This window comes from Mus caroli, chromosome 10, assembly GCF_900094665.2.
Source record: "Mus caroli chromosome 10, CAROLI_EIJ_v1.1, whole genome shotgun sequence".
Classification (NCBI taxonomy): domain Eukaryota; kingdom Metazoa; phylum Chordata; class Mammalia; order Rodentia; family Muridae; genus Mus; species Mus caroli.
The window spans coordinates 19,231,278-19,248,017 of record NC_034579.1 but is presented as its reverse complement, the minus strand read 5'-3'; the positions used below and the strand labels follow the sequence as shown (position 1 = coordinate 19,248,017).

General features: G+C 38.0%; 1 protein-coding gene and 1 non-coding gene across 6 annotated transcripts in view; both read left to right on the top strand.

Moving 5' to 3' along the window:
- The window catches only part of Eya4 (EYA transcriptional coactivator and phosphatase 4), a 254,932-nt gene that overhangs the window by 183,540 nt on the left and 54,652 nt on the right, over window positions 1-16,740 (top strand). For all 5 annotated transcript variants that reach the window (XM_021173761.1, XM_021173760.1, XM_029482164.1 and 2 more), the window contains 5 exons: window positions 450-574; window positions 10,004-10,096; window positions 14,270-14,336; window positions 15,715-15,857; window positions 15,974-16,117. In XM_021173761.1, coding sequence (XP_021029420.1) covers window positions 450-574; window positions 10,004-10,096; window positions 14,270-14,336; window positions 15,715-15,857; window positions 15,974-16,117 — 572 coding nt within the window. The remainder of the gene's footprint in view (window positions 1-449; window positions 575-10,003; window positions 10,097-14,269; window positions 14,337-15,714; window positions 15,858-15,973; window positions 16,118-16,740) is intronic.
- LOC115032290 lies at window positions 6,526-6,632 on the top strand. Its single transcript, XR_003837930.1, has one exon. It is a non-coding gene; the product is annotated as a U6 spliceosomal RNA (small nuclear RNA).

Sequence of the window (16,740 nt, the reverse complement as noted above, 5' to 3'; positions counted from 1 at the left end):
CTTTTTAATAGCTGAGTAGTACTCCATTGTGTAAATGTACCATAATTTCTGTATCCATTCCTCTGTTGAGGGACATCTGGGTTCTTTCCAGCTTCTGAGTTGTGTTTACTTCTGGCTACGGGTTACTTCCTCACTGGCGACGGGAGCTGCCGAGTCACGGGAATTAAACATTCCCGTTCCTCTGTGCTGCTGTCAGGAATGATTTATTTCAAGACAGCATCCATGTCAAAGTCGACAGTCATGATCAGAGTCTGACCTTTTCTTGGCATCATTACATGAACACGCATGTAGGATTGCACAGCAGAACAAGTCATGCTGTCTCACAGTGGATTCTACCCCTATTTTCAGTGTGCTGCCATTGACATACATGAACACTCAAAGACTGAAAGGAGAAATTAAAAATGTTTGCTGAAATGTCAGTTTGATCTCTGCTGCTCCTATTCTAACAGGTCTATGGAAATGCAAGACCTAGCAAGTCCCCATGCCTTGGTTGGAGGCAGTGATACGCCTGGGAGCTCCAAGCTGGATAAATCTGGTCTCAGCAGCACTTCGGTCACAACAAATGGGACAGGAGGTAAGTGCCATCCCAAAGATGCCCACAGTCACCTCTAAGGGCTTGCCTCAAGCTTCATACTAGGGGTTGTTAATAAATAGCAATCCTCTTACTGATGCTGTGATCAGAGTTACATACAAGAAACATCCAGCTAGTTTATAAGTGTTCTACTTATCTTCAAAGTTGAATCCCTTATCTATAGCTATGAGCATACATAGAGAATATATTAGTCCTGAGAAATATTTCAAAAGATTTCAAAAGGTTACCGTTTCATATTTTCCCCTATAAATATTCCACAGAATTTTAAAATTATAGATAAAAGATATCACCACATATATGTGTGTGCATTAATTTGCATATTCAATATTTTTGTTTTAGTTTCAAATTTAAATAAAAAGTGTTATCCCAACATTTTTCATTAAAATGGTGTTTATTGCAAATGATTTAAAATGCAATAAAATATTTATATCTACTGCATTTTTAAAAAAAAAATACTATGACACATAGCATTTATACGAAAGAGAATTAATTGCATTTTCTCATTTTATTAGGTCACAACCAATGCCACAACTTATGACAATAAGTTATTATTTTAAATATTCTTCATTATTATTTTTAAGAAATGCATTCAGTTTGTCAGAACATATGATCCAAGTGTGCAAAAATATGTACACTTAGAGACACCATGGCATATACAAACAAGCAATACATAAATTGTATTTTAAATTATTCACCATCAGCCTAGGTACCAAAGTCAAGTTTATGGAAACTCTGTTTTACTTAACAAACTATTCATATGGTCAGATATCAGCATTTGCCACATCATATTTTCTTGTATCTGTGAGACTGATATACCCCTTCCCAATTAATCTGAATTGTTTTCTTGTCAAGTTGTGTGCATTGCAACCTACCCTGCACTTTAATAATGTGTTACACCGAACCCTTTGTAGATTAACACTTCCCTTGTTAACTTGTCTCTAAACACGCATCTGTAATTTCAAGCTAATGAATGGATGGATTTGGAACTGCAAGTGTTTCGGGATATTTAGTCAACATCCCCAGAGCATGAGCATTTACCTTTAAAGTCAGAGCTGAGGACAGATAATAAGACTGGACAATTGAAGTTGTCTGAAAGAAGAGTGGGGAGTCCATGACTCATACGCACAGTTACGAGCACCAAAGCAGACCTGATGCACTAACGCGCAGAAGGCACACAGTTAGAGTCTTGCTGAAAGGTCGGAAACTGGTGCCAGCACTGAGGATTGCCCAAGGACACTCAGCATGCCTTCAGATGATGAACTCTTATACTGTTCCTGTTCTCAGGGGACAACATGACTGTTTTAAACACAGCAGACTGGCTGCTGAGTTGCAACACCCCCTCTTCTGCAACAAGTATGAGAGCCGATGGTACACTGCATGTGTTTGGGTGTGTGGATTTGACATCTGGTTTGCTGTCTGCTCTATGTTTGCCCCTCTTTTCTATGTTCTACACTTATAAGCTAAAACCGGCAAGTAAACAGGCCTTGTACCTGTTCATGTTTAACATCTGGCTGCAGTTTTCTTATCATTTATCACTCTAATCTTATATGCTTAGATCAGTGAGGGGAGGTTCTTATATTTTCATACTTCTACACCACTGGGGATTATATTTACTCATAGCTAATTATCAGTTTCGTATGTTGTTCTTTCAGCTCAACAAAATCATGTCAATGAGAGCAGGCTAAGCCAGTAAGCATTCACAGAAACTCAATTATCCAATTGCCTACGTATGGCCATAGTTTATAGTCTTAATACTACTACAAGGTTTCACTATCTTATATTCTTTGAGAAATATTCCAAAGAATCTAAAATAGAATTAGCATTCAATAGTCCACCATTTAAAAAATTACTAGTAGTGACAGCTGTGCTTATAAGATTATTAGCATGACACAGTAGAATATGCCTGTAATTCCCAGCTGCTTAGTAGAAAACTCAAAAGTTTAAGTCCAGTCCACATAGTAAAACTCATTCTCAACTAACTGAATAAATGAATAAATAATAAAATTATAAATTAAGTCTCTTAAAAGGTTCCAATCTATTGATGTTGACTGCATTCATCCGTACATGTAAACATTCTCCCAGAATAAATGCTAATATGCAATCGAAAGTTAAAACAAGACCAACACAGGCCTACAGAGCCTTCCATCTTAGGATTTAAATGAAATCGTAGATCACACCCAGGCATTAAAATAGAGAGTTTGGCTGGACATTGCTCTATTTCAGATTAAATTAAAATACATGACAAATAAAAAGTATTATATTTATTATTTATATTTTCATAATTTGAATTGTAGATATTTTCCATTTCCATGCTTAAAAAGTGTTGCCAGAATGTAGCTATTCTTGATTCCCTTTGGTAAAGAGCCAGATGGTAAATGCTCTCCCATGATGGTAGGTCAGTCATTTGGTTTCCTCCAACAGCTCATCTCTACTGTGTAGAAGCAAAAGTAGCTCTAGCCTGTATGTAAATAAAGGCACAGTGCCCAGTTCCAACAAAACTGTACTGATAGACCCTGAAATTTAAATTTTATATGCTTTTTTGTGTTACAAATATCTTGTGTTACAAAATATTCTAATTTTGCTGTTTTTTTTAAACAATTACAATGGAAAATTCATCCATGGCTCACTGATATTTATTCTAAAATGGTTACAATGTGTGATGTAATGTTACAATGGAGAACTCCTGCACTGAGTGTTTCATTCGGCCCATGTCATCTCACCCAGGAGCATCTTTCTAAGTGTACAGGACCACATTTTCCTGGCCCATCATCCTATGCTCAGGTGGTCTGTAAGGGCAAGCATGTGTACAGCAGAAGCACAATGGATCTGGCCCATAGCATTCAGATACACTGACTGGCTGTGTCACATCAAACAAGTTCCTGGTTCTTCCACATCTTAGCTCCTTAATATGAAAGGAAGATTCTAATCTTCCTTGCAGGCATCTTTGTTAGTAGATAAATCGATTGGCAATAAATACCACTATAGTTTTCTTTCAATAGATAATTCCATAATAATTAGAGAATAGTTTTTTTTTAAGGAAACATTCATTGTTTGAAAATATTTCTTACGCTACAAATTCTCTGAATTTACAAATGTGTAAACTGGACAACAGAAACCAACCCTGTAGTATTGGTAAGCTAGAAATACTTTGATCTAATTGTTAAGTGTTAATAGTAATAACCCCTGATGAAATGGGTTCTCAGACACTGATAGAGAAATTTTAATGATGTCTCAGCAGTTCTTTATGACACAAATGTTTCCTGTTTGGTCTCTCTTATTGAGGACAAAATACTTTTAAACGGTTTATTTTCATGATTAGTTTTAGATCTCTCTGTGTGTGGCCCTAAAGTGGAATTTACAGGTACTTGTGAGCCCGGGATATGGGTCCTGGGAGCTGAACTCAGGTTCTCTGCACTTCTTATTGGTCAGTCATCTCTTTGGCTGTACTTACTTTATCTTAATACTGGTTTTAATATTAGATTTAGATCCTTTGATAAATTTATTACAATAAAACCAGAAGCAAAGCCAAAATCTAATGGCCTTTAATTATAAGCTTTTTAGGTAAATTGAAACATGACCTTAAGACTCTGCTACCTTATGTCACCTAAGCATCTCATGTTTCCTAAACTGAATTAAGAAGTTACATCACCTTAGTTTCGACTATATTAACCTATCTGTAGATTTATGTTGAAAGCCACATTTTCACCTCAAATGTTTATCATTTGTAAAACTCGATGAAATGTAAAATGTAGGAAGGTGTGGCACTGTATGCAGATAATCCTAACACGCAGACTACTTGGCAGGGAGAAAGGGAAAAGGGGGCGGGGCTTAACATATAAGTCAATGGTGAAGCTATGAGAGTCGCATGAACATGAAATTATTTCAGCTCTGCTGTTAGTACACAAATACAGCAGAGAACACTACCTAAATACATGAGGCTGGCTGTGTTCAAACACTGGAATACAGATTCCACATCATAAAGTGTTCTTACATTGCTTTATAATCATTCCCAGACCCTAAAAATACAGGCCATTGAACATATTTGGCATAATGAAGCAAGTCTATTGGTGTATTTTAGACCAAAAAAAAAATCTGTAGGGATCTGAGAACCTTCTTCCAGATACATGTAATTTCTGACTTGGATTTTAGAAATACTGTCATGAGCATTGGCCTAGTCATATACATATCATATACAAATACTTAGATCTCATGAGAGGGCTTTGGACAATGTTAAAAAAGTACATCTTATTTTCTTGTTTAATTGAGTCATAGTGAGACCCAATTATATCCCATTCCATGTACTAGAAAATGAGAAACCCCAGCGCTCCAAACAGTCAGCCACCAAAACACTGCACAAAGCGAAACAGACTTGAAAATAGCAATGGAAGCCAGGGAGTATCCAAGCCAAGTGAGCGACTAGAGCAGGAGATGATTTAACTCCTCGTGGAGCTTGAAAAGTCCGGATCAAAAAGATTGGGGAAACCAAAAACAGGACGCTGTCATTAGCTGTATTCGTAACATTTGAAATAGATATAAAGGAATCTTCTAGAACTTTTCTCATCTAGACAATAACTCACGGGTAGTGAACTTGTTTCTCCTTATTTATTTAGGAAGAGAGTCTCCTGCTACTAAACTCTACTGTCTTGGTATTCTATAACTATGCTCTTGCTATATTCTTGTAGGGTGACAATCATCCACTGTCTCATCAATTTCTGTCACAAAATTAAATATTTAGTGTCCACCTAGGAAGAGAAGGCACTGACAGACATGCCTAAGATTTTTGAGTTGATGTATTATCCGGACAAACATAAATGATGCTCGCGTCCAGGTAGTGTTGTAAACCGGATCTTCTCAATAGATTTCTTGTTGAGATTCTTAGCAGAATCTGTCAACAGTCAGGGAGAGAGATAGAGAAAGAACTTGAAGCTAGTGGGGAGGAAGGTGGCAAGAGTTTGGGAGCAGTTGGGAGAGGAAAAAACAGGACCAAAGTATGCTGTGTGAAAGAATTAGCTGTATGCCAAGGTTGAGGGGGAAGTGTGTGGCGTTACATACATACCAGTTTAAGCACAGACTTCTGAAAATGAAGTACAAACTGTAAATTACTTGACCTGCCTTCCACAGACTAAGGTTAAGTTCTGAAAATAAAATAAATTTCTCCACAAAAAAAAATTACCACATATTGCTGCTAAGCCTAGTTTCTAAAGATACTCTAAAGAGACAAGATAAACTTTGCTTTGAAGACTGAGTTGGGAACAGGCATGAGAAATGACCTGAGAATTCAGAAGCTATAAATGACTGCCGACAGTGTCACACTTGGTCTGGACATGCTCTGTAGATGGCAAGTATTTTTTAAAAAGCTAAAGTACGGGAAAGTGCAGTTCTGCTGTTTGTCTCTAGGCGAAGCACCCAGCTATAGGAATGGCTTAGCAAGGGTTACATCTCAAAGCGATCCTGGACGCGATGAGATTTATTCTATCCCACTTCTAGATAAATGTATTGTAGCTTTCTTATTTTAAGCATGCAGAAGAAAAAAGCCTCAAAAATTTCAAACCAGGACATTTGAGTTTGGCTGTTGATTTTAATTCAAAGTATTTGATGCAGGAATTTGATTTTTGCTGAAAATTTGGAGCTATCTGCTATACAAGGTTTTTCTTCCATTTTTAATATGTAAATGATTTTGGAGGCTATCCTAAAAATAGGTAATAACAACACTTGCTTGACATATACTAGTTTACAAAATTAACATTACAAAATTAAAAAATATTTTTGTGAATATATACTGAATTTGGATTTTTATATTTTGAAAAATAGTAAGAAAAAAGAGATTTCTTTTGTTAATAAAAAATTTTCTAGTATCACCATGGACATAACATTAAAAGACAGTTTTGTACCTGAATAATATCTATTATATGTCATTAAAAATGCAGAAACAAGTGCTTGCTTCTGCAGCATATATACTAAACTTGGAACGATACAAAAAAGATTAGCATGGCCCCTGCACAAGGATGACACGCACATTTGTGAAGCATTCTGTATTTTTTTGCATGCTTTTATTTTCATGAGTTCTGCTAATACCATTGTCACACGCCCTTTTGAAATACAAGTGGGCTGTTTATTCCTGTTGTGACATCTTCCTACATGACTCCCATGATTTTTCAACATAAATAAGAGGATTCTCTCTGTAAAAAAAAAACGCAGAAACAAAAGCAAGGCAGAAAATGTGGGAGCATAACCAAGCATGTTTGGGAGCCCAGTGGAGACGACGTCTATTACAAAGGATTACTTGTAATTTGGTGTAATGTATATTTTCTGCTACTTAGCATATCTTATAGTATTAGAAGTAGTCTAATAACCTTGTCCTAATGTTTATGAGAATTTTAATGATATAAAAGTATTGATTTATCTTTTTGAGTTTTCCACCATTGAGAAAAATTGGAATAGTTGTTATTAGCAAGTTGCCCATTCTTCAAGTAATAATAACAAAATAACTTAATACTTTCCTAGGAGTGCAAGTGATTTACCAATGACCATATAATGTAAAAATAATTTACCTGTTGGAAAAAGATAGTAAATTTTGTTCCTTTTTCTGCTATCCAAGAATTAACCAGGCCTAGCCCTGCTTAGCTCCTGTGGGCTAGATTCTACAGTGTTATATAACCACAGACATTGCCCGTTTCTGCTTTATACTACCCTTGCCTGCAAAGAAAAAGGAATTTGACATTAACGTACTTATTCTTCCTTCAAATGTTAGCATCAGTTTTGTTACCTTGTCATTTTAAAATCCATTCATGTTAGAACACTGGGAACCTCTTAGTATTTCTGCATTTCTTCACATTCTCTCCAGGGGATGGCTTTCCTCAGTAAAATAAACCACTTTTGTCCTGAATACAGACTTTTTAAATTAATGAAAGATGTCACCAGAATTATGAATGGGACCAAACCTCTTTTTCTCTTCTCCGATCTCCTTTTGACTGCCTGAAGCTTTCAAATTCAGGAAATTATAATCAAAACCAATGCTGAGTGATGCCTAAATCAACTCTTGAAGTTCGTATCCATGGCAACAGCACTAATCACCATCAACGTGTCAGGCTTCTAGACCAGCTTTGACAAACTCAGCTCGCCTCTGCCCCCCTTGTCTCACAAGGAAACATCTTAGTAGAGGTATAATAAATCTCTGTTACAATACTGTTTACAGACATAGACTTGTTTGAATGAGAACTTAGCCATATTAGAATTTGGAAGCTCTAAGATGTCTCTTGTCTCATGTTCCAGAAGTCTTTGGGCTACGCTTTTGTCACAGGTATCAGAAGAAGTAAGGTGCAGACTTTGAATGAGACAGATTCACAAACACCCATCTACACCATCCTCTGTGTTATCTTTATGCAGTTAGGAAGTAATCCCAATTAGCAGGCAATTCAGTGTAAAGAGCAGATCCTGTAATTCACCAGCTGGTGACAAACTCAAGCTCTTAGCAGCAATGTGATCAGGGCAAGCAATTTTGTGCTTCATGCTTCAGTCTGTCATTTGGAAAAGATGGTAATAGCGTCACCTAACTGCTGTGGGAGTAAACGAATTCGTCATTTATATGGCTTACATCCATTCATCTGGATTGCCTAGACTGTGATAGGCACATTTGGAGTGTGTGGTAATGCATCAACAATGCTGGTTTTCATTGTGTTTTAAAACAATAGTCCATGAGGGAAACACGCATAACATAGTCTGGTAGCATATCCCAGTATTTTACAGCTGTTTATTATAGTGAAGTATTTTCAATTACTCTAAAGGGAATCACATTTTTGTCATACTCAGAGCTACTGTCTGGATATGACAACTTCACACTGGTACACAGACCATAAATGCCAAGTATAAAGATCCAACAAAATTCCAATCAAAGTTTATTGAATGTACATATTCTAAAACTTAGTCATGTCTGAATGCATAATAAATAACTTTGTAATAGTAAGTAGTTTTTGCAGTGGTAAATGCAGATCAGGTATATCGGTTATATTGTGAAGGCAAATTATTGAATGTAGTAACTACAGATCCATTATTCACTATTATGCAGATGGCTAGACTAAACAGATTATTGCTACTATTAAAAACAAGAGAGAGAGAAACCTTAAATTTCCCTTCTCCAAAATTAAGTAATTCTTAAGTGTGTATGTGTGTATCTGTGTGTGTGTGTATCTGTGTGTGAGTGTGTGTGTGTGTGTTTAACTTCCTGCATTCAATCTTTATAGTTGTCTGAATCTCCTACCAATTTATGTTATTATTCACTTTTATATACTAAAGCTAGACCTCAATGAGAGGTTGGCTGAGTTTGCTACAGAAGGGTGTAACATCACTGCATGCTTCCCATTAGCCAGCCGCTTCTCTAATGGGGTCATGTTTCTCTCTTGCTTGGTTGGTGGGTGCTGGATGAGCCCACTAGTCTTTTGTACCACACTGACTCATGGTCGGCTAGTATTAAATTCTCTCCTGTAGTGGTCTGCTTGCTTCTAAGTTACTTAACTGCACCAGCCCACTTAACAGCCAGGGCACATGGAATGTGTCAAGTAGAAAATAACTTAGTTTATTTCCTGACTGCTATGATATATACATGTGGTAGGATTTTTGTCAACAAAGGGAAAATATGGTGTGACCAAATTAGTAGAGGCTGTGTCATTGCATGTGATAATAATGACAGTGTGTGCCAGCCCGCTTCCGTGCCAAGGGAGGAGTTTGTCAAAATTACGTAGGTAGGCATTTTATGGAGAAACTTGTGATGCTGTAGACATCCTCTCTCATTCAGTACTGATATCAACGTCATCACGTCATCGAAAGAAGAGGTTATGCTGTTAAATAGAAAGTACCCAGCACTATAAGAACTTCTTTTGGTGTTTTGCTTTGTTTGTTTTATCAGAATATTTACCGAGTGTCTTGTCTTTCACCTATGGTGAGACTAGGCTCGGGTTTCATGGATTTGCTTATGCCTCCATTGAACCCTCATGCAATTTTCTCTACATATTTTATTTTCTTTGAAAGATTAAAACCTACAGTTGTACATACCTCTGCGATTCCTTGAGTTGAGTGGTGAGAACCCTGACTTCTCTTCTGTCTGTTAGTGTGTGCAAGTGTGCTTAAGAGAGTTTTCTAAAAATGCAAATCCAAGGGCTACTGGTTCCCGTTTGAAGGCTCGCAGCCTTTCAAAGCCAGACTCTCAGAACCAGACCAGCCAGAGGATTTTAGAATCAATCCTCTATAAATGCATGCCCACTTAGAAGCTAAATTAACAAAGCCTTTCCTCAGTTCACTTCTCAAGTTTTCTCTTGCATGCCCATGATAGCTACAAAAAAAAAAAAAAAAAGTAGCAGCCAGGGCCTTTACTGTGGATTAGAAGTAAAACTCACCTGTACTTGTTCTTCTGCGTAGTGTCTCTTCTTGCAGTCAAAACAGAGCCCTTGCACAGCAGTGAGTCCACTACCACGACTGGAGATGGAGCGCTTGACACTTTTACTGGGTCAGGTAAAGCCTTTAGCTCGTGTCTCTGTGTCCACGTTGGGGTCCCTACACATCCTCCTCTTTGAGAGCAGCACAGGCTCAAAGCTGTAAGAGTTTTCACAGTTATAAGGTCTGCCAGAAACCCACCTTCCAGAAGAACTAATTATCTTAAAATTACATGTGTTTTGAAATGATGTTTGGAACCCTTTTGCCAATCCTTCAGCTGCACGGTAAAAATCCCATGATGTTCTCATTAGCCGAGCCAGCTCTCTTCATTATTTTATACACTGCTTGATCAATTTAATAATTAGGTCCATAATAGCTAACTTTGTTCCTTCAACCTGCCCGTTTAAATTACATTAAAAACTGCCTTCTGTCTACCCTTCTAGATGTAAAACTATCCATTTGATTCCTTCTAAATAACCTTGTTTCCTCTCTGGGTTTAAGAAAGTTCTCCTGTGTAGGCAGCTGAAAGACAAGTATTACAGGTTAATGGGTTTCTGGAGAACACATGCTGGTTACATTAGAACCCAGCCTGGGATAGTGGTCCCGTGCTTCAAAGAGAACAATAGTATGTCTTTAAACATCAATCCTTTTCAAATATAAATACCTGATAACTCCCAGCTGGGTATAAAGAGTACAAATTAAGTTGTCTTAAAGGCTCTTTTAAAATTACTATTCTGTATGGCTTATTATCTAATGAATAAAATTTGGGAAACCCAAGAAAGAATGTGTATATCACAAAGATAAACATGAAGCCCAGAAAAGTGTTACGGCAGTTAAGTCTTGGTTCTGTAGCTCTGCTTTAATATATTTTATGTTTATTCATGTTCTCATGTGCAAGGATTTTATGTGGGTGTGCTTTATGCAGAAAGACTTGAGGGATGCCTTGAGTCTAATGCCGTGTTATGAAACATATTTCATTTTTTATGGAGACAGATGATCCAGCTTTATTCGTTCACACCAATTGGAGCAGTTGTCCTATGTGCACATAAACACTAGTACTCTGGACAGAACTCAATCCTAGTGGGCCAGCCTGGCATTAAGACACATGGGAGCAAATGAGCATTACTCTCAGTAAGCCTCCTGCCTCATAGGAGAAGAATAGGCACAAGCATATTTCACTACTCTGTGGTGCTTGCTAACCAGAACTATTGTTAATTTTCTACATAGTAAATGTAGGCAAATCGTTTGGGGTGGGGGAGGAGTGTATTAAATTATGAAGCAGCTGCTACTGTGCTTCAAGAATTTGCACGTCTTTTGAAAGATGAGCTGCCAATGCACAGGTTGTAACTTCAGAACTTTGCAGCCCATTTTACAAATAAGAATATGAAAGTCCTCAAAGACATGCAGAGTGGTTTGACCACATGGTCAAGCAGAGACTAGCCTAGAACCACGTGCTGACAATCAGGCCCTGACTGTGGGATTCCAGGCCCTGACTGGAAACGGTGATGGCCAAGAAAGAAAGAGTGTAAACCCTCTTCCTACTTGTCCTGAATAGTACCTCTAAAGACACTTTCTTACTTTTCTGCTTAAATTAAATTAAAATTTACTGAAATAAAACAACTACATTTCTGGTTAAACCAACCACTTTCCAATTATGTAGTTCCTGCCCATGGTTGGTGGCTACCTGAGTGGAAACTCAGATGTAAAACTATGGAGATTCTACTGGACGGATGGCAGAGGGCCAGAATGGACCTTCTCTGCAAGCAGTGATTCTGCAGGCTGCAGTGTGAGACACTCAACAGAGTTCTGCATGTAGTCCAACCATCAGTAGTACCCTGGCTGTGGTATCGCAAAACATCCCCTACAGGGCTAAGTACACCCCGCCGCTTCTCTTCCCCCTGAGAAGCACTAAGTTACAAAATAAATCATAGTAAAGGAGGTAAAGGTTTAACATTTCTTGAACCCATCCTGTGAGAAACTGGTAATGGGCATTCATTCTAAGTTATAAAATCAATTCTCAAGACAGTCCAAAGGTACCAGCACAGCTCCCCCCGGTTGGGAGAAGTGATCGAGCACAATAAGAGTAATGAATCCAGTGCCTTGAGGAATGTGTGAGTCACTGTGAGGTGGCAAAGCATGGCTCAACAGTTTCCAGACTTTCCCAAAGCAGATCTTCCTGGAGAGACAGCTTCTCCAGGGACCGACAGAACCAACAGCGGTGCTGTTGCCTACCATACCTAGACAGTTATCGATCTGAATAAAAAGGATGAGATTTAGTAAAGAACTCTTATCGCTTTCATAATCAGCTCAGTTTTCTAAGCCAAAGGTTTTGTCTTCTAACCTGTTTTACAGATATTAATATCAAGTCCCAAAGGTCAATGAAGCCGTTAGTGTTTGGGGTACATTATCCTCTAAATTCATTCATTGAAGGGAATATGTGTTCTATATGTTCGGAATAGTTTTCAGGTCTGTGGGGCTTTCTGGAATATAGAATTCGTCTTTGTCTGATTTAATAAAAGATGTTATAAGTTAATATTTCTCATTATTTTGTCTTATTTGAAATCCCTACAATTTTTCAATCTTGAGGATAGCCTATCAGTATGGACAGCTCAAATTTTGATTATCCCAACAGGGACTCCCTATCAAAAATCAGAAAAATCAATATGAAATTAAGCCTTTCTTAACTCAGTTTCTGTTATAATATTCAATATTGTGGTAATTAGAATAATGAAAAGTTAGTTTCCATGGAACATAGCACAAGGCTCTATTCTCATTTATTTGATTTCAAGGGGTTTTTTTTTGTTTTGTTTTGTTTTGTTTTGTTTTGTTTTAATTCTTTTTGGTTTTGGAGAATGTAAGTGAAGGGTAATGTTTTATTTCCAAATATATAGAGAGAATTCACTTAAATCCAGTTCCCCAAATCTTTAGAATGTAACACCCTTATGGTCACAGTTCGATGACTCTCAAAACTGATTCACAGTATTGGGGAGGGTGGGCTTGCTGGACACTGTTGGCTGTGAAAATTAAAGTTTTATTTTTCCATTCTACACTTACCAGCCAAGCAGCAGGGTAAGAACACTACACACTTAAGACAGACACACAGCATGTTGAGCACACTGCACACATGTCTGTGAAGCCCACAGGGGCACTTGATAGCAGCTGGACATAGGAACATATCACATTGCATGAACCAGCCAGCAACCTAAACCTATTTGTCACTTTTTGCCGTTCTAAACGTTTAGCTCCACCGTTCATACGAACAACTCAGAAAGGGTGTAGTGCTTTGAAGTTTAACTATGATTGATTAGACTAAACTCATGCCAGCGCTGTGTTGTGTACTACTTTAATCTTTTTGAAATGTGAATGAACAGCAGATGGCCTAATAAAGACACTCTGTGTGCTTGCCCAGTACCGACCGGCTGGGAAGGAACTGGCTGGACACATTAGAATCCATGTATGTGCAATGAGTACATCAGTGTTAGTCAAGGCAGATGGCTAAAGGAGGGAAAGACTTCCAAACCTTTGAATACATTCCACAGCGGGGTGCATATTTGAATGAAATATTGAAATAACCTGACTTTCCCTTTTAAGGTCTTCTCCCCAAAACATCATCTTTGATGGTTCGAAACAGGCTTGAAGAGATAATTGGTACAACATTTTACATCACTCAAAGCGAGGCAGCTTATCTATAGCCCAGACTGCCTGTGCACATTCCTATTACTCAAATATTTTGACTGTACATTTTTAAGCACCCACCTGATTGATAGGCCAGGCGAAATTGGAAACAGTAGCATTTTACAATAAGGAGATGCAAGTTTGAAAACTGAATCTCTTAACAATTATTGTTATTTTAGTTAGGATAAATATGGAATCAGTATACCAGTATCGTATTTGGGCTTAAGGTATAAGTTTGCACATATAAAACATTGACTTTTATGCCATGGAAGTTTACTGTGTAATGAAAGCCATTGGCCAATAAGCTCTCAGTACAGAAGAGCATAGCAGGGACCTGAGAAAACGGAATGTTAAACAGACACTTCAAACTCTTGCATCAAAACTTAAAGCAGCCCTTTAAAAGGAAAATGGTGTCTAATCAACTGCTTCTATCTGAAATGAGTTTGAGAAAGACATGAACTTTACGTTTAAGAGAAACTGTGTTGAATCTGCAGTCTTCCTAAGCAGGCTGCGCACTGTGTGATGAGGATGTGTTCATGGAGCGCTGCTCCGTGTGCTGTCGTTTGTGTCTTCCAGTAATAACAAGCAGCGGCTACAGCCCCAGGTCGGCACATCAGTACTCTCCACAGCTGTACCCCTCCAAGTAAGTGCCCAGGGCGGCCAGTTTGGCTGGAGAGATTTTTCTTGAATTTACGTGTGCTAATTTTATATTCACATATGAGAACTTTAAATCGGAAGGATGTATGCATGTGACTATTAAATCTGGACAGATGCATGTGATTAGATGTGATAGATTTGATTAGATGTGAAAGAGTATATTTTATAAGAATTAGAAACATCCAGTTATCTGGGAAATTCCTATTGTCCCTGATGTTCTCTTGCTCTGAGGAAAACAAGAAGCCTGTAGACAGACAAAGCCTCACAATTCTTCACACCAGGACACCTGGATATTGTTTTAGAATTCAACTATACAGTATATAGTGATTTTTGTATGCTATCTTGGAAATAAGTAAGAATCTATGTGTAATGCTAATTACAAGAATAATAGATGTAACTTAATCTGCATTTGAGCATCTAAATAAATATGCACTGAATTGGATTTTAAAATAACTTTATCCTCTATTTTTAAGGAAAATTCATGAAACGGTGATTAGAAGAAAATATACAGAGATCATACTTTAACCAAACACCAATCCAGTCCCTTAGTGAAATATTTTCTAGAATTCCAAGTTACAGCAAACATACTTTTGAGAATTTGCTGTGTTATTTTTAAAACTAGCATAATCATCTGTTTCAAGGACAGGGAAAAATAGGTCGAATTCCAGTTTAGCTATACTGGAGTTATCTGAACTTGTTTGTTTAGCGATATATATAATGATTCAAGTTTTCCTATGCATGCATATTAAAATATAATAAGTTAGGTTCCTCTACAACCAGGATGCCTTAAGTATAGGCTAAGGACTGGATTCCAAGGAACATGTACTGAATGGCCCAATGAAAAGAACTGCATTCCATTTCTTTGCAAGAAGACACTTCCTTTGCTCATATTTCCAATTTAGAGTAGTGAATTCTTAGAAGGTTTGCTAGGTAGACTTTTGTAATTAATATATAATCACTGGAACACCTGTGATAAGTGTGGGTATACTGTGAGTACATTCATTAGCTGGCCACGACCATTATTCCCCAAGTGTGTACTAAAGGAGTTAGTACAGATGTGAATTTAAAAATGCAGACCTGGAGAAAACTAAATATGCTCTCTAAATCCAATTGCTTATTTTAGAGATGAGATGTAGTCTCCAAACCTTTATATTATCTGTTTAGGGTTACAGACTGGCTGACATAAAAACCTAGGGCTCCTTTAAAAAATTACTCATTTTTTTTCAACTTTTATTCATTTCTGACAAGTTGGGGATAAGGAGTGGGATTACTTCCTGGGTTTTATAGGATTTCACTGAAGCTGAGCTGTCTGAATTGATATGCAGTCTTTGTTGCCACAGTAATGCTATTTTTCTGATATTTAGGCCCTATCCACACATTCTTTCTACACCAGCAGCTCAAACAATGTCGGCCTATGCAGGCCAGACTCAGTACTCTGGGATGCAGCAGCCGGCCGTCTACACAGCCTACTCGCAGACAGGACAGCCCTACAGCCTGCCTGCCTACGGTAGGTCGCATCAGCAATCTTCTGTTGGCTGGTAGCTTTCCACGCTAGTGCAAGGCCCAGCCCCGAGGGCCGTTGTCTCACTAACCAAGTGGTTTGCCTGTGTGTTTTCTAAACAGACCTTGGTGTGATGTTGCCAGCCATCAAGACGGAAAGTGGGCTTTCCCAAACTCAGTCCCCGTTACAGAGTGGCTGCCTGAGCTACAGCCCTGGGTTTTCTACCCCACAGCCAGGCCAGACGCCTTACTCTTACCAAATGCCAGGTAAGTGGCGGGCCGTAAAACATGTTCCTGGAATAAAAATCATAAAATGGATTCCTTAATGTGACTCTGTGACTTCAGACTTAAGTGAATCACAAAGACAGTTTTCAGTCTCGCCACAGCTCACAGGATTTCCTAAGGCAGATAACCAGGCAGAAGCAGATGGAAACAGCTGGATGGAGGTGGGGAAAGATGACTCATACCAAATGTAAAGATTTCAGGTTAAGCTCAGGCAGGAAATGAAGAGCAAGCAAAGCAACTGAGAGCCCCCAGGCAGGCTTGACAGTCAGAAGCCCGAGGTCCTTCTAAGCAAATGTTGTGAAATGACTCTTAGAGCCTGGCTGGGTTCCTTGTCTGCTGTCAGGAGGGGGCTAGAATGGAGTGCATCTTCTTTCAAATCTCTCACATTTCAAAGTTCAGTAGCCAAAACAAACTCAAGTAATATCTCTCTCGCTGATTCTGTAAAGAGAAAAATTCTTCATCATATCACAAAAATTATTGATTAAATATAAACTTTATTCTCTAATTTATTATATATGTAATTTAGTACCTATTTCCTGAGTGGGGGTTGTTATTCTGACACACACACATACATGTATATATATATATATATATATATATATATA